Source organism: Cydia fagiglandana, chromosome 13, assembly GCF_963556715.1.
Source record: "Cydia fagiglandana chromosome 13, ilCydFagi1.1, whole genome shotgun sequence".
Taxonomy (NCBI): Eukaryota; Metazoa; Arthropoda; class Insecta; order Lepidoptera; family Tortricidae; genus Cydia; species Cydia fagiglandana.
In genome coordinates, this window is record NC_085944.1 from 5202976 (window position 1) to 5221538 (window position 18563).

The following is an 18563-nucleotide window of genomic DNA, read 5'->3' on the forward strand; positions in this document are numbered from 1 at the left end:
TTACTTACATGCCCTCAAGCTGTTAACTATTGCACACAGGAGAGAAAACTAGTGTGTTCGCGCGAACTCTACACTTTTCTCTACAGTACAGTTTTCTGTTTTACCCTTAAATGTTATCCAGTAGTCCAGTACGCTTAATTGTATAGACAATAAGCACATGATAAAATAACCTATATGTACTTGCCTACATTAATTTAGTACGAGCAATCAGATCAGATATATTATTTAGTGACGGAGGCCTCCTTTTGTATATCAAATGGAAGTATTTTTTCCTCCGCTTAAATTAACAAGTCTTAGGACTCTTAGGTACATGTTACTTTTGACATCAAATGTAAAAATAAACTCCTTGTCGCGGAAAAAAATAAATTCTAATATTTATTCAGCATCATCCGCAATGACCTTTAAATCTTAACCCCTGCGACATCTCGGTATCTCACTCGGTCACAAAAGATGAAAAGAGAGGGAAAATACAAGCAGCTTCAATCTTTGTTGACTGATCGTCTCTCGGAGGAGGTCGGCCTGGGGTCTCGGTAATCGATTTGTTTTTAAATCGATTTCAAACAAACTTCTTGTTTGCGGCCAGTCTGAAGTCATTTGGTTTTGTTTACTTTTAAGTAGAGGTGAGGTCTTGGTTTGTTTTGTGATGTGATTTTTTAAAGGTAACCTGTCCTAATACGGGCAAGCATTTTTCATAGTATGGGTTAAATTATATTAAGGAATAGCTGACGTTAGGACGCGTTACCCCATACATTTAAGTTTTGCTAAATTAATATAGGTATGTACAGCAAGCTCTAAAATTGCATGGACACATAATAATAAATGAATTCATTCATAACGTGGCCCATGTGTATACTAAGCTGTATTTAAATAAAATAAGACCCAAAATACTACGCTGAAGCATGCTACCCTTCCTACCTAAATAGGTAAAGGTACGAAAGTACCTACGGTCTTGTCAATTAAGTATTTCTGTATTTTCGTACAGCATTGTAGTTCACCTAGGTCACTCATCGATCGCCTATACAGTTCAACAAGCACCACGTACAGTATTTGCGAACGGTACCGTCAATAGGCCTAGCCATTCAAGTCAGGCGCCTGCGAACGGTACCTTGTTCGACGGTGCCCGCGACCTGCACGGAATTAAGTTAAAAGCAGGGGCGAGCTAAATTAGAGGAATAACCAGAGTGACAGTTTCAATTTTTGTTAACATACAACCTACCCCAAAAGAACCCTACATACGAACAGAGATATATATAACTCCGTATAAGATAAATAAAGTCTAAGAAAAAAACGTGCCTCGGACGGCCAAGGAAAAGTTATTCTCGAATAGATGGCGCCATTACCTTTGGCCTATTCTCGGCTAGATGGCGTTAACGACACCGTTTGGTATTAAACAATTTTAACACATTTCAGTGAAAGAACATGGGTCAGTAGGGAACAATAAAAATTAAGAACCATTTATCCGTAAACATATTTTGATTATTTTATACATTTTCAATTTTATTTTAAGTTTTAATCGTGTGTCGATAGATGGCAGTAAATGTGCCGTGACTACAAAATTGACAATGACAGGACCCCTCTATACTATCTATTCTTTTTGATACGAAGAATCGAACCAAAAACTTTTTAAGCCAAACAGAGACTATTTTACAAGCTTTTATTTATTTAGTTTCACCTGACCGTTGTCTGTCTGTCTGTGTGTAATCAAATCTTGCAAGTTAAATTTGATCCACTTCCCGGTTTCCGATTGAGCTGAAATTTTGCATGCAAGTATAAATCGGATGACAATGCAATATTATGGTACCATCGAGCTGACCTGATGATGGAGACAGGAGGTGGCCATAGGAACTCTGTGATGAAACAACGTAACGTAATTGTGTTAGGGGTTTTTAGAATTGTCTCGATGAGTATTAGTTGCCTGTCGTAAGAAAAATGAAATTTTTGCCTAAAACTTATTTATTTGCTTAATAGAAATAACGACTCTCGAATTGATGTATTTCCTGGTGACGGCTGCGTCTAGTAGTCTATTTACGACTACTTATCAGATATTTTAGATAAGCAGTGTCAAGTGGCAGATAACACAGTTGACAACGTACAGTCAGTAGTAGAAGTTGCTAAGTGGGCCAGGTGTTCAAAACTATCTTGACGCGACTTTGTTGTCAAGATAATAAGAGCGTGTCAAGGTAATTTTGAACACGTCGCCCGCTTAGCAACTTCTGCTTATACGTGGTGTTAAGTCATGAGTGTCAAAGTTGTATTTTTACAAATTAGTTTGAAATTTGACTAATTTCTGCGAATTACCTGTTACATTTCAACCTATTTAATACTTTACTCAGTTAGGTATTGTAAAAAATAATCTGGATAAACTCCGTCTAAACGAATTTTGCACTGATTTGAAAAACAACGCACCGTGGAAGTGTCATCCATCGCAAAAGGATCATAATGGTAAAATTCCATTTCTAACCGCAGCTGCACTACCGGTACTGAACGCGTCGCTGTCATATTGTCAATTTCCATAGTAAAATTAACAGTAGTGCAGCTGTCGTTGGAAATGGGATGTTACCCTTAGACAAATAATGTATCTTTTAAAACTACCTTTATAGACTTCATTAAGCAAATCCCATAACTTATTCCGTAAAAATAAATAAATGTACTCAGTGTCTTGTGACTTAAAACAAAACAATGTCAAACAAAGGTTCAGTCAAAGTATTAGAAAACAATGAGCATGTAAAACCGCGTTGTAACACTGAACCTAGGGTTAATTGAGCGCTTACTTTGAAACTGACGGTTACATTTTACTGTTGATTGTAAAAGCTAAATTATATGAAAATCAATTATAATTATGGAAAGTCTTTTAAAATAGTTCTGTTTGCGTTTGTTCACATGAGTTGCGCCGCGAGTCAACGCTTGTTATTCAAAATTATAAATTATAGGTTTTTTACCTTTTACCAATCGGCTCCTAGACTATACGCCGAAGTGATAACGGTACGCATTTCCTCTCATTAAAATGTCAGGTGACCCGAACGCTTTCGTCCGACATCGGTCATCATCGACGCTGATAACTTCCGTCAACAAATATTTGATTTCAAATTTAGAACACAAAGTTATGTTTGCCGCTCAACGTGGCGCCACTTGCGTTTTCTACCTTGAAGCTAATATTAGGGTGGTTTAAGCTATACATTTGTCCGCAAGTATTTTATAATCTTGTAATAATGTAACTTGTTTCTTTATGAACGCGTTTTGCCGCGGGAACATTGGTGAATTTCAAAAATCTTAGCCGAATGAAATACTTTTTGTCCACAATTTATTTTCGAACCATAAGAGGTAAATCATGATTTATGGTATTTTAAGCTACGCCTACAATTTGAGACACTTTATTGTTAGTACCTACATATATTTAAAACACGATTTATCATATCGAACATAACTATTAGTCACAATACTATAATCTGATACAGTTAACTACATCCAAATGACCATATCAAATACTCGTCCTATAGAACTTGTGAAAGATGGTCCATTTCCACGTAGGCGATACCCCACATAGCGATATTATTAATATTATTATACTTGTATAATGTCTCCGAAAATGTCATTTTGACATAATTTCTCCATAACATATACACGGTTATGACGTTATTTTATACTTGGTCATTCAATACATTGTAGTCAAAGTTACTTAGTTTCTAATGGTCCAGTCTCATAACAGAAATGAAATGGGTTTGGTTGCCCGGTAGCGTGTAGACACCTTTGTATGGATTGTATTATGTCATTAATCTTTATGTTAATGTTATTTCATTTTAATAAATGTATGAGATGGCACATTAAGATTAGACTACTAGGTATCTTATTTTCTTAACTATTATTTAATAACATATACATACATATGTATGGGATACTGTTCAGTACTTTACTTATATATGATATTTAATTTATTTGAGCGGGAAAAATTCGTATTTATACGCTTGCCTAAGTAATGCATTTAATTGTTTCTTATTTTAGTTTCCTTTTTCAATTATTTTTAATTGACAAAATATTTTTTATAAGTATGTTGATGCTCGCTAAGAATACTTTTAAGAGACACGTGTATCAATGTGTTTTCTTCTTAACATATTCCTACATAGTAGCTGATACGCTATAAACATCGCAACAAAGGCAGCCGAACCGCCATAAAAGGCTCCATTAATTCCCAGTTAGTCTGACAAGCCAGATAATAAAATAAAAAAAGATAGTTCACACCATGTATCACGAGGCCTGTCATTTTTTCGGTCTTAATTTATCAAAAAAATTAAATAACATGACTATTTTACTGACAACAAGCGTAAACACAATGATGAGAAATATTCAGCTGACTATTATGGACATTATGCTATGGTACACAACTTCACGGCTATCATAACAACTATTGATTTATTTTGTGAGATAATATAATAAATAAACTTGCCGTAAGTCATTGTATGTTACGATAAAACGCGATATCAATTGATATATCGTGACAATACCTGACACACCATAAACGGTGACATGTAGCGTCGCTTGCGATTATAAAAAAACCGGGCAAGTGCGAGTCGGACTCGCGCACGAAGGGTTCCGTACCATAATGCAAAAAAAAGAACAAAAAAAAAGCAAAATAAAAAACGGTCACCCATCCAAGTACTGACCCCTCCCGACGTTGCTTAACTTTGGTCAAAAATCACGTTTGTTGTATGGGAGCCCCATTTAAATCTTTATTTTATTCTGTTTTTAGTATTTGTTGTTATAGCGGCAACAGAAATACATCATCTGTGAAAATTTCAACTCTCTAGCTATCACGGTTCGTGAGATACAGCCTGGTGACAGACGGACGGACGGACGGACGGACGGACGGACGGACGGACGGACGGACAGCGAAGTCTTAGTAATAGGGTCCCGTTTTACCCTTTGGGTACGGAACCCTAAAAAATGGTTTACAAATAATGTTCCTACTCGAATCCCATACTTTTGAAAGTATTAACTTTAAATTATATTAATAACAACTACTATTTCTTTTCAAAACGTTATTATTTAAATTAGCATTAGGTATATTAGGTACATTGAGTTTATATTTTATGTTCTTGATTATAAACATAACTAGAACTAATTGCTTTTAAATCGAGTAACCAAAATTTAGTTCGTAGTCTTCAATCATATTACATTTAAAACGTACTTACCTGGTTGACACTACAAATACCTACACTCAAGGACAAAAACGGCTTGTGTTTAATTGTCGATAGCTATACATTTGAAGTATTAACATTACATATTATGAAAATGATTAAAAAAAAACAACTACATTCGTCTATACCTCTTTCCTTTTTGTAGTTCATTGTACGTATAGCTTTACGACCTATTTTATACAGCTTTAGTGTCAATCGCATCAATGTTGCTAATTCACACATGTAATATTTTAACTTGTACTTTTACGAGTATAAAATGAGGCTATGATCATTTTACTATACTTATCAGCTTATTTATAGGTAGTAACTCTAGTTGCCATAACTTATGAACAATTGAAGGCAAGGTGAGGTGAGCAATAAAAAGTTGACATCGTAGAGGAAGTATCGGTTCTGGTATCGCGAGCATTTATTAATTGGGACTTTTATGTCAATTCTGGTTTGTACAATGTAATGTCATGGTCATACACACGAGTACATATAAACATACTTGTAATGGTAACGTGTTCTGCGTATGTTTGAGTTTTGTTGAAGCTGAGTTGTCTCTTTAAAATTCCGACAGCATTTAGTACCTATCCTTATTTACTTATATGTAAATAAAAGCCAAAGAACCTCTATATAGGTATCTGCTGCTCTCCATACTTTTTGTCACGGTAATCATCATTAATTACGCTACGCAGGCGAAGTCGCAGGCAGCAGCTAGTATATTCATATACTTTCAGCAACCAAGTTACCTAGGGAGCCAAGAGTCTAGCTGCATTACGCATGCAGTGTGCTTTAGCCTTTAACTATACCTCTACTTATTCACACATTATAATTATTGGAGATGCCCCGGAAAAGTGGCCGAATAGGCCGAATACCGAATAGTTGCCGAATATTCGTGGCATCTCTAAAAATTATACGTAAGTTGACACATATGTAGAGCCTAGATGTCACACACGCAACGTATTCTCCAAGAATCGTGATTAATTGAAAGACATTTCCATCTTGAATACCAAATTAAATGTTTACTCAATTACCAATTTCTCTTAACACATTTCATATGACAGATTACTATCTATAAAGGCGCCGAAAACCTTTCAAGAATGTACAGTCGCCATCATATATATCGGAGCGGCCAAGGTGCTCACAAATATCTGAGCACGCCTCTATTGTCAAGGCGTTAGAGTGCGTGTTCAGATATTGTGAACACCTTGGCCGGTCCGATATATCTGATGGCGACTATAGTTATCCGTAAGAACGTTGGCGTTTACGATCTTTTATGGTTATTTACATTTTAAGTGAATACTATTGAACCATTAACCAACGACAGCAATAAGTACCTTGCGTGGATTGTGGACAATGATCTGGAACAGACTACCTACCATAGAATCCGCATCTTAGTACGTCCAGGCGTGGCTCACTCCGTGATTTCGTCGCTTTGCTACAGGTAGCTAAAGTACATCAGTTCCACGCCAACTTTGGTGGCTAGCCATAAGCCGCGCGTGGCACTGTCGCCACCTAGCGCCACCTACCTAATACAACAACCCTGAAACTCAACTTGAGTTGATATATTTTATTATTACGAGCGCACAAACACTCTGGACGCAACTTAAATGAGCGGTCACGTTTCATACAGGTACTTTTTTAGTACAGGAACGCCAATTCGTGGTACGCGGAAGTCGTCTTATACTTTTATTCAGTCACACGATTGATAGTTTTCAGTGACCTCTGTAAAGCCAGCCATTGAAGAGCCTTCCAAATGGATGCCTTTACAATGGATTCATCCAAATGGACGGCATCCTAATATTAAACATTGTACGTTTTTGACATTCACGGACCGATTTTGGATTGCAGCCACGCTATTTGGACTGTTGGAAGTCTCGTCAGTGGCCACCTTAAGGGTGACAGCTGGCAACTACAGTTTAAGCATGTGAGTGGATATACACTATCTAGTGAAGTGATCTGTCTGAAATCTGCAAGCTGTCGCCATTTGTCACTATCGTGGCAGAAATGCGCCGTTTGACAAATTTCACGCGTGCCGACGTATCTGCGAACCGATCCGCAAATAATTTAAATGTGTACGCGAAATGTAAGAATCTTTATTTCTGATAACAGGGATTCACTTTTGGAAATCTTCTTTATCTTTTAACATTTACGAAATTAACGAGCGTTGAAATAAACACTATATTCGTGTACCTACTTGGTCAATCGTGACATAAAGTAAAAAAAGGAAGAAATATATTGTATGACTATAATTTAAAGTAGAAAATACAACTAAAGTTATTAAAAAGTTTGCTCCATATTAACTCAAATACCTACTAGAAATTACCTTTTTTTTATTGAATACAACATGGAACTATAAAATATGCGTACCACAATGTCCACAATACAAAGATTCGCCAAACTGCGGGGCAGTTTGTTGGCGATGAGCTCGCTCTTTTTATAAGTACATACAAAAGTACACACAAAGCAGGTACATAATTTTGCACTGTCCTACCGTCCCAGCGTAGCCCTTTCTTATTCGCCTAGTTATAAAATAAATATGTAGAAGTGGTTAAAAATATGTGTTTCGGACAACAATTTTCTTCATTTAACAACCTATCAATAGATAAAGAGCTTAAAATCGTGCGGTGAACAATTACCTACTTACTCACAAGACAATTATAATATCTACAAAATGAAAATTCATTCGACTTCAATCTATATTATTTCAAATAGATTTAAGAACTAGAAGTATTTGAACAAATTAAAGCATTTTTCAGAAAAATATTTTTAATTTGTTTTTTATCAAGTAGAAACACTACCTACTATATAAATTATAAACTGAAATAAATGGCATATACTAAGAAAAAGTTACCAAGGCCTCTAGTGCCCCAGGCTGGAATCGAACCAGCGTCCTCTGCTATTGCGGCAACCTGAACCACTCGGCGAACGGGCCACAGCGGCATAGGTCGAATTTTTCCAACTATATGCACTTCTTACCGAAGGCTTTAAGATTTAAGAACTGTCTAAAATGTTAATAACGAAAAACTACCTAAAAGCACATACTTTCCAAAAACATCGCCATTCTTATACTCCGTTTTATCTTCCACTCCCTTCGTGCCTAGACTCGTTACTCATAATTATCAGAGAAAGTTATTTTGAGGTTATGTTACTTTAGAATCAAATAATGCCGCGAAAGATCACGACCCGCTAGATAGCATCGCGGCTCTTTTGACGCGGGCGATTCTTTCGGCAATCTCACCGCCATCTGGTGGATTAATGTGCGTGACAGTGTCGCGTGATAAAGTCGCCCGGAGAACTGACCCCGGTATGCAGTTTGTGGTACTGGAGTATAATGATTTAGCTAGTCAGTATATAGTGAAACATCAAGTTTTCATATGATTTATTTAACGTTAGTAACGTTACCCTTGTCTTGTAACGTGTAGGTATCTTAAGATTTTTGACTCCCATGAGCCGTTGCAAAATGCCGGAAGAGATTCACTAGATATGAAATAGTAAAGTTATTACCTTTACTATATCGTGTCTAGTTAATCTCTAATTCATTTCCCAGATCGCGGCGCCAGCTGCCATAAGGTACCGTTTGTCGTGGAACGTCACATATGTTTACTATTTCATATCTAGTGAATCTCTAATTCATTTCCCTAATCCAGCAGGGAAAACGCGAGGAAGAAGAATGATTTATCTGCGTTATGGTGATCAGTGCGCTAAATACGACGGTTTTAGCAAGGAATTAATTTTAGATTGACTTAACTGACAGTGTTTTGTTTTGTCCTCAGGTGAAGGAGGGGGCGGCGGGGCGCGGCGCTGCGCGCGCGATGCGGCGTCGCCCGCGCACGCGCCCGCGCCGGCGCCGCCGCACGTCAAGATCGAGCGGCTCAGCCCCCACGACTCCACCGCCTCCAGGTAACTGCCTCTCTAGACCAATACCACAGAATAACTAGTTAATAGTACTACCGTACAGAAAATTGACTCCTTCAGAAAAGTCAGATTTAGGTATAAAATTATACCTATACTCGCCGCCTGCAGCAAAAATGAAACTTATAACCGCGCACGAACCGTGAATCTCCTTTGCGCGAGCGCCACGTGACACGACGATCGTGCGGTCGAGCGGCAGCCCACTCTGCCATACGCCTGCCCTGCCCGGGAGGCCAGCCGACCAAACGTACCTAAACTGCGTAGTGACACCCCCTGCCAATACTCTGTATCTTTAGGTATTTAAATAAAAGTAAACAAAATCTACCCTCAAATGGCTCCTTAAGTCAGTTGAGGGTAGATGATAAATAGGTAATGTAGGTCAGGTCGTCCAGTGACAGATCCAGGCGATTTGTATTTGGCTGGTTAACCAATAAATGTTATAACTACCCGAAAATGTACAAAGTAAATAAATAAATAAATAAATATTATGGGACATTTTTTTACACAAATTGACTAAGCCCCACGGTAAGCTCAAGAAGGCTTGTGTTGTGGGTACTCAGACAACGATATATGTAATATATAAATACTTAAATACATAGAAAACAACCATGACTCAGGAACAAATATCTGTATCATCATACAAATAAATGCCCTTACCAGGATTCGAACCCGGGACCATCGGCTTCATAGGCAGGGTCACTACCCACTAGGCCAGACCGGTGTCAAAATTATTTGTTTACTTTTATTTAAATAACTAAGTATCAATATCTATACTCTTATAGTAAATAGTATCTTGTGTCAGGTGAAGAAGTTACCGGCTCGTCAAGATCGAACGGCTCACGATCCCACTAACCCCGGGTTAACCGGTTAAGCCTGGAGTTACCATGGTTACCAGTACAATTTTACACTGGGTTAATGGTTTAACCGGTTAACTCCGGGTTAGTGGGGTGGTGCAAATGGCCCTTAGACACTCTAGCAGGTTCACATCAGAATTAAGACTCTCAGAGAATAATCCAAAACATATATACTTCAACTTATAAAGCACCTCGCAGGCTCGCAACACAACAAAAATGGGGTATTCTCGGAACACTTTTATAGGAAAAGACTTTTGAGAATGGTTATAATATGTATAAGGTTCAAGTTCTAACGTGTTTAAATTTGTACTTAAATATAAAGGTACTCGATAACACTCATGTAATGTGGCATTGAATAAAATAACCAAGCTTTACCTTAAATTTCTATGGAGCATAAAACGATATCTACGAGTATCTAGACGGGTGTTGTAACGCCGGACCTAAGGCCAATTAGGATTGTACGCCTACGGAAACTCCATGCGATATGTGTAAGTTTGTAACTTTGTAAACACAACGCGAGTAGACCCTCCTACGATACCTTATTATGACGCTAATAAAGGTTTCCACTGGGTAAAAGGATAATATAAACCTAAGATACTTGCAGCGATTTATATAGTTCACAAGTCACATAGGTTCAAAGTAGCATTTTCACCACTAAGATTCAAAGTAGCATTTTCACCACAACTGCAGTAAAAGATCAGCACGATTTAAATACGTTGAAAAATATATTTACCTACCGTTTATACAGCAAGCAAACTGTATGACATAAACGCAACACACATCTCTAGTATACTCCGGCCTCGCAGATTATGTACCGTTTTGGCATTGACAATACAAACATATCTCATAGGAGCGCCAGGTACTAGACGTAGCACTTGGGCCATAAAACGTAGCTTGGTTACACTTGATATGCTGATCGGTCCTTTAGTCATATGGCCGCGTAGCCAACATGCCAATCGCTTACGCTCCGTAGCGATCGAAACGCAACTGTTGCTGTCGCACTAAGGGTCTCCCCTGATATATCGACGCGCATTCGGCAAAAGCCGATAGGAAAAAGCTTAATGTCCACGCAATAAGAGCGAAAAAGCCGTCGACGCGTCGGCAGGAGCCGGCCGATGCGAGCCGAGCCGAACGACGACGTTTTCGCTCTTATTGCGTGGACATAAAGCTTTTTCCTATCGGCTTTTGCCGAATACGCGTCGATATATCAGGGGAGACCCTAATACAGAAGAAAAGAAAGAGCGACACAAAGCGTTTCGTTGTCGAAGCGATAGCGATTGTAATCTTGGCTAGGCCGGCAGGTTTTGGATACTTAAATCGGGTCTAAAAGTGTCTGTTGTCGACAGATCCCGCAGCGTGACGCCGTCAACGTCGTCGTACCCGGGCACGCCGCCGGAGCGCGGCAGCCCGCACGCGCCGCCGCCGCACCCGCCGCGCAACTACTCTGACATCATGCGCTCCCTCGCCGCGCGGTACAACAGCCCGCCTAACGAGTGAGTACCACCAAAGATCTTGCACTACGAGTGCCCTGCTTATAACAAGCTTGTAACTTGTAGTACAAGTCATCATCATCATCTCAGCCATAAGACGTCCACTGCTGAACATAGGCCTTTGGACCTCCATACGTGCCGGTTGGAAGCGACCCGCATTCAGCGTCTTCCGGCGACCTTAACAAGGTCGTCTGTCCATCTTGTGGGTGGACGTCCTACGCTGCGCTTGCTAATCCGTGGTCTCCACTCGAGCACTTTTCGACCCCATCGGCCATCTTACCAGTTGTGTAGTACAAGTGGAAGTCCCTTTTTGACAACTTTTGTTAGTAAGGGACTTCCACTTGTATTACTTGTTACAAGCTTTTGATATACAGGGCACAGGTATGCCTATTTCACCACGCTGACAAGTGACTTCTGACACTGAAAATTTTACAGAAAACTTCAGGGTCGATAACGGTACGGTACATAGCGTCAATACTCAATAGTGTTATTTGCTTGTTAGGACCAGCATTACCAGAAATCTACGGTGATTTGTCATAATCAGGTGAAACAGGGGCCAGAAAAGCGCCTAACGAGGGGAAGTACCTATCAGAAAGTACAGACCTTTGACAACTTTGACAGTTTGCACATTCTTGTAGTCAATACAAAAATAAAACCAATTTTAACCAGCGAAACCGTTGTAGGATTATACGTACTCGGGGAGCATTTTCTTCGGATAGTTACCTACAATACAACATAATTATACACGAGAGTGTACTAGCTCAACTAAGATTTAGAATTTTATACCTAGCTTTGCAGCAGCCTTATTTCAGTTACGTCTCATAATATACCAACCATTGCTGAATAGCAGGCCATAGAGTAATAAAATAATAAAATCTCCGTACTGACAGGCTAAACTGGTTGACTGTCTGGTTTCTGTATTGGCCATTACTGTAACAGCCACTTCCGACAACAGTTGTGTTACGACATCCTGCACAAAGGATGTGAACTAGTCTGGATTCAGAGAATAGAAACCGCTAACGGCTCTAACACAGTATAGGCATTACATTATGCTATAGTCAGGCGTGGCTCACTACGCGATTTCATCGATTTGCTACAGGTAGCTAAAAGTACATCCGTTCCACACCAATTTTGGTGGCTAGCCATAAGCCGAGCGTGGCGCTGACGCTACCTAGTGGCCATATCTGTCCTGATCGTAACAGACGCGTTTTGTTAAAGAGTGCGTCTTCTGTACCTACCTAGTACTATTATTTATTCTGTGCTATAGTCGGCATTTTAATCATTCTTATCAACATCTCAGACGCGATCACTTCCTTTTGGTGCATTTGTAGCAATTATGTATCCTTACTTGCTCTATGCTTGCCCGTCTCGGAGTAATTAACAATGGAGCCGCCATTAACAGGCGTTCCCCTCTGTCGAAAATAGGCGGCCAATGGTCAACCACATGCCAACCATATGTATGGACTGACGTTTATCTGACATGACGTACCTATACATTAGATGTGCCCCTCCCCCGCTAAAAACGGCAGACTATTTTGTACCGAAAATTTTAGACATGGCGTCTCCATTGGTTATATCCTCCAAGTTGCCCATGCCTTCAGCTGGCATATAATACATGTTTACCTTATTAAACATGCAATATTCGCCGTCAATATCCATGATAAACAATGAAATAAATGCCCGTACCGGGATTCGAACCTGGGACCTCTCAGCTTCTTCGTAGGCAGCTTCACTCCCAAACAAGGCCGTTCGTAAATCTACTCTAACGCTAGCCACAATTATTCCAAGCTAACTATCTTACTGTTATTAAAACGTCACGAAGAATTATCTCGAGGGCCGGATGGAACGAATAAATGTGACTCGTAAAACGTTTACGACTTACGCAAAATGTGTCTCAATCAATAACCCCTGCCTTAATGAATCCAGTTCGCAATTCATTCAAAACTAATTTTATTTTTCAAAACCGTACCTAATGTTAAAATATCTGAAATAAGTAATAACTGAATAAATGCATTCATTATACGGCGGCACTTCAAACCACTTTTCTCTAATGCGTCATTTTAACATTACTTTAACAGGTAGCACTAAAACCCTAATAAAAATAATTAGGAGACAAATATGTGTGATATCTGATATCTTTTCTGTCCAAAACTTGAATAAGTTAAAAGGCTTTAACTAATGGGAATTTTTATAATGCACTTACCGATACATTCATTGTGATAATGGCTCGTGCCGATTTTAATGCGTGAGTCACGCATTCGAAATTCAGAAGTTAAAAGAGAATTTAAATTTATTGCTTTTATTCTCTTTCCATTCATTAATACTTACTAATAAAAAACTCGAAGCGAAATTCGATATTTTTTATTATCATAGTTATTTTGGTAGGTTGGTATAGGTACAATATTAATTAACAACAAATTTAGATAGCAACAGTAGAATGATCAAAGTTATTAAGCCTTTCGCAATTCTGAGAGTAAACTATCCATAACGACATTAATAAGTTGATCTAGATATAATAAAGAGAGGAAACACTCGATCATTTTAAGCAAGCCATTTCCTATTTACTCTAGACATTTCACACGGCATGTCACAACACTACGACGGTTCACCGACCGACTAGTGATGCGCCAGCCAATTAGCATATTAATCGATTCGATAACTTACGTTTAGTCGACAAATTTACATGATTCGTGAGAACCGACCGTCGCCGCGTGAACTTATGTTATATTAATGAATTGCTCATGTTCGGGGTTCGCTGACCTCTGTCAATAATTATTATGAATCAATAAGTTATCTCGTGTCTGTATCAGTATGCGGAATGCATCTAATTTGTCGTCAGAATTCTGTTTTCATACATTAAGGTGAATATAATCAGTTAATATTTAAATTTAGCAAAATGTATTCATAGTATTGTTTATGGTAGTTCTGTGTTATAATGACCACAAATTTTCATATTGAGAGCTATGGTTACCTACTGATATTTTGTCACTCAGCACTCTACATCTCTACAATACCTATTTCTACACATTTGCGTTAGTCGAACTAGAGAATAGTTTAAACCGTGCTTCTGTGCATTTAATAAAGCACCAGACACAGGTCACGCAATCTAACGCTACGTCTTACGTAGGCGAACAACGCGCGAACGCGGCGCCTGACATTCGCGTGCAAATCGCGCCGCACCGCGTTCGCAACGAGATCGCTTACGTAGGACACTTCTATGGGCATCAAAGGATTGATTTCGCCGCGCCGCGCCGCGCCGCGTTCGCGCGTTGTTCGCCTACGTAAGACGTAGCGTAAGTAATTCAACTTGCCCCTCGAGCACAGACAAAACATCCTCCAGACTGAGCATAGTCGCGCTACCCCCTCTGCCACGCATACGGTAATTTTACTCCATCTTCGAGTCGAAAGTGTCTTTGTGTGACGTCCGTTGTTGAACAGACCAATCACGGCACGAGACTTCGCTCACCTCGTCCCGCGCACCCCCGCATTTTTGGCATCATCGGTTGCATGAAATAATTGCTCTAAACTCGGTCTAGAGGATTCCTAGTCTATGCCGTCGAGTGACAGGTGACGATTATTCCAACGACAAATATACTAAATACATTTGAATTCCTCAGCTACTTCCACCGCATGAACGGCTTCGGCACGGAGCGTGCGCCGGCGCAGGAGGCGACGGACGCGCCGCTCGGCGGGCTGTTCACAAAGATGGCGAAGCAGCAGGGCGGCCCACCGCGGCTGCCCGCCTTCCCCGTCATGCTCGATATGAGCTCGACTAAGGTACGTCACTATTCATGTGTCACCTCATAACTAGGACACTAGTCACTAGAGTCAGAACGAGAAAAGTCTGCAGCGATTTTGATAGCCCACGCAGTGCAAGTGTCTTTTAATCGTCAAACTTCTATGAAATTATGACATATAAATAACACTTGCACTGCGTCCAAAATCGCAGCTTTGTCTAACTCTAGGAACAATTAGGAGGTTATTGTAACAAAAAGTAGATTTTCCCATTGGTTCAACGGATCAGATGTTATTTGTCCAATACCCTACCTCTAAACCTAACTTCAAAAATTTAAAATAGACGACTGCCTTCATAAATTCATTCAGGTGGTTTAAATCTTGTCCAGGAGAATTGTTAGCAGATGTCACGAGACTGTCTACTAAAGCTCTACCTATGAATATATTTACGTATGATGTACCTACGATGTACAAATGACGTACTGAACATATACGTATTTACGGAGATTTAAAGAAAAACGTCTAGAAAATTGTCATTTATCCCTATACTTTTCGCGGTATGTAATAAAATTCCACCAAGTAAGTACATATAATACGCCTCTTCTCAATCCCACAAAAACGATAACTCGCTTGGAGGTCAATCCGAAAACGAATTATATCAACTATTTATGATGGTATGAAGCTTCACCCTCATTAAACAAGAAAATCGAAATCTGACTAGTATTTTTTTTAATCCAATTTTACCAAAAACATGATTTGAAAAAATAAACTACCTAGAATTGAGGCTCGACCAAAGTATTGACATAATCGTCCTAATTAAGTACAAAAAGTATCTTGTTCAAATTGCGTTACAGAAGGAAACGCATCGCGTGCGTGCGGTTTGAGACAGGATGTCGATGATCTAAGCAAACAATCGGTACAGTTGCCCTCTATTTTATAAAAATTGACAAGACATTTGATATACTACAGCACCGCTAACATCCCAACGCTGTCATATAACTGCCTTTACCTTCGTTGTTCGCTGTGACTGTACAAAAGCGAGGCAAACCATTTTTTATCGTAAAAATAACCAAAAATACTCGCAACGTTATTAGGTAATCCTCGTTACTTAAGAAGCCGCTGCCCCTATGAAATAATTTACGGTCAGCTGGGTTTTAATTTCAAAAGCACGATTTAAATTCAGATTAATTATTATATGCCCGTCACTGACCTTCCTGTTTTAATTGCTGTTTTACCCGGTTTCATAGTTCACGGCTGTGATTAAAATGTCTCGAGGGATCGTAAAATTCATAAGGCGTCTATCGCGTCTAGCATCTAGAGGCGAGCGCTCGTTTATGTTAATTTGAAGCTCTTTAAAATCATAATGCGCGGCGGGTAGCACGCTTCCTTTCCAGTAATAATGAAGGCAATTAAATCTGATAAGGCTCATGACCTTTACACTTCCTTGGAGTGCAGATAACGTGGAAAGAGTGTTAATTGCGAGGGGTATAGGCTCGCGGCGCGCGCGCCGGTAGGGTAATGGCGGCGCCCCGCCCCTGCGCGCGCGCCGTCGACTCGCTCGCTCGACTCTCGACTGTAAAAGGAACTGGAGCTGCACTAATTGGCGGTGGCACGCGCCGAGCGCCCGCGACACGCTAGTGATGTACTGATGGGATGTGAAATCAAACCGCCGCTCGACTTTTAAATTAGATGACTTTTTACACACGAGTGCAGTGAGCACGCGGATATTGCAGCGTTAAAATTGTTACAGTTATGACTCTGACTTTCTAATAAAAAAAGCGTAATGATACAAAATGGGCGTTATTATATTTGTCTCAATCGTCAGCGTGTCTTTATGACACGAGCGGATTACTCGAGTTGGAGATACTTTATTACTGGGTAATGATGATATCGCTCACATGTTGCAATGAGGGCTACAATAAAGCTGTTTTCCGAGGCAATTAGCCGTAGAATCGGGGTTGCGTCACGATCTTCCGCTGCTGATTCAAATTAGCTTGAACAATCAATTAAGCTGCATTCTATTATGGTCACGGGGGATCGCCCACAGCGTTGGTCGGTAACAAACGATTACCTTCAGTTATTTACTCATGCAGATCCTCGATAGCCTGGGCAAAGTGAAATGTCCCGTTTGCTTCATCAAATTGGTGTCGTGTTCATCTTTAAAAGGCAACGGGTAAGGGTAAATAAATCTTGCCATCTGTTTCTCAGCCGGCGCACGCGTTCATTTCACGCCGCGCGCGTCTGAATTTTATATGAAATTAGAACGCATGAGCCTTTTTTAGTGAGCAATTAAAAAAGATAGATTGCAATTTGACCCGCGGGTAGCTAGCGTGACGGGTGGGTACGTTATTATCAGAGAGCGCAACTTTGGTGCCGATGACGTCATTATGACGTTAAGTCGCATATAGGATGTTTTTTATAAAACAACATTGTAACACCTCAATGATTCTTAATAATGATAATATGTATATATAATTCTTTATTTATAAAAATGCTTGGTAATTTACAGAAAAAATCATGTAAACATTAAAAAACGATACGAAACCATCTCCTTCTCGTTCAATATGCTTTGTTGTTTTCAAATGTTTCTCTATATTGCTTGCTTTTGCTGTTATATTTTGGTCACATTTTTTCATTTTTTACAATCAGAAAAGGAAATTTCTGCAATTACGGCTGCAAAGACTCCATAGCGACTTCAAACAATAATATTTCGGTTATATTTTACTAATAAAAAATAAGTAAACAGTAATTGGTTGTCATTTCCAACAATCTTGTTTTTAACATGACAAAGACAGTTAGTTAGTTATGGCCAGTACGTATAAAACTCTCAAGTTTCAATATCAGTAAACTAAAGAGGCTAATAAATTGTTATTTGTTTAAGTATCTATAATCTAGATAACAACACTCTGTATTTAGCTTCACGTCATACGTCTGTCATCGGCACCAAAGTTGCGCTCTCTGGTTATTATGATGAATGCTCGCGCTCTCGATCAGATAACGGCTCACCTTTCATGTTTGCTCAGAGCTCAACGGCTCAGTACTCAGTGCCGTATGCCATCTGACCAGCCGAGCACTCAGCGATGGATCATACCGAGGTCGACGACATTCTTTGTCTTAATTTATCAAATTAAAGAAAGTCGAGTTTCGCTACCAGCTTTTTGGAGGCGATTATGAAACGACTTTATCAGGCTTTGAAAAACAGTTGCCGGTTCAAAATAAATCATATTTAGTTAGCATTGCAGCGTAACAAACTACCTGTCATTAAGTATGCTTTGTGATAATTAGCAACACATTTTAGCTACTCGTTCTGCTTAGACATAATTTATATCTTCTCATTTGAATTTGGTCTTGAAATACAAATAGTAAGAGTTGCATGTACTTGATTCTCTAGCAGC

General features: G+C 39.4%; 1 protein-coding gene across 3 annotated transcripts in view; it reads left to right on the forward strand.

The window, feature by feature from the left end:
• Nucleotides 1-18563, forward strand: part of LOC134670096 (sterile alpha motif domain-containing protein 11-like) — a 250446-nt gene that overhangs the window by 156863 nt on the left and 75020 nt on the right. For all 3 annotated transcript variants that reach the window (XR_010099013.1, XM_063527785.1, XM_063527784.1), the window contains 3 exons: nucleotides 8951-9077; nucleotides 11290-11436; nucleotides 15051-15210. Coding sequence is in view for 2 of the 3 variants with exons in the window: in XM_063527785.1 (XP_063383855.1) it covers nucleotides 8951-9077; nucleotides 11290-11436; nucleotides 15051-15210 (434 nt within the window). In the remaining variant the exon portion in view is untranslated. The remainder of the gene's footprint in view (nucleotides 1-8950; nucleotides 9078-11289; nucleotides 11437-15050; nucleotides 15211-18563) is intronic.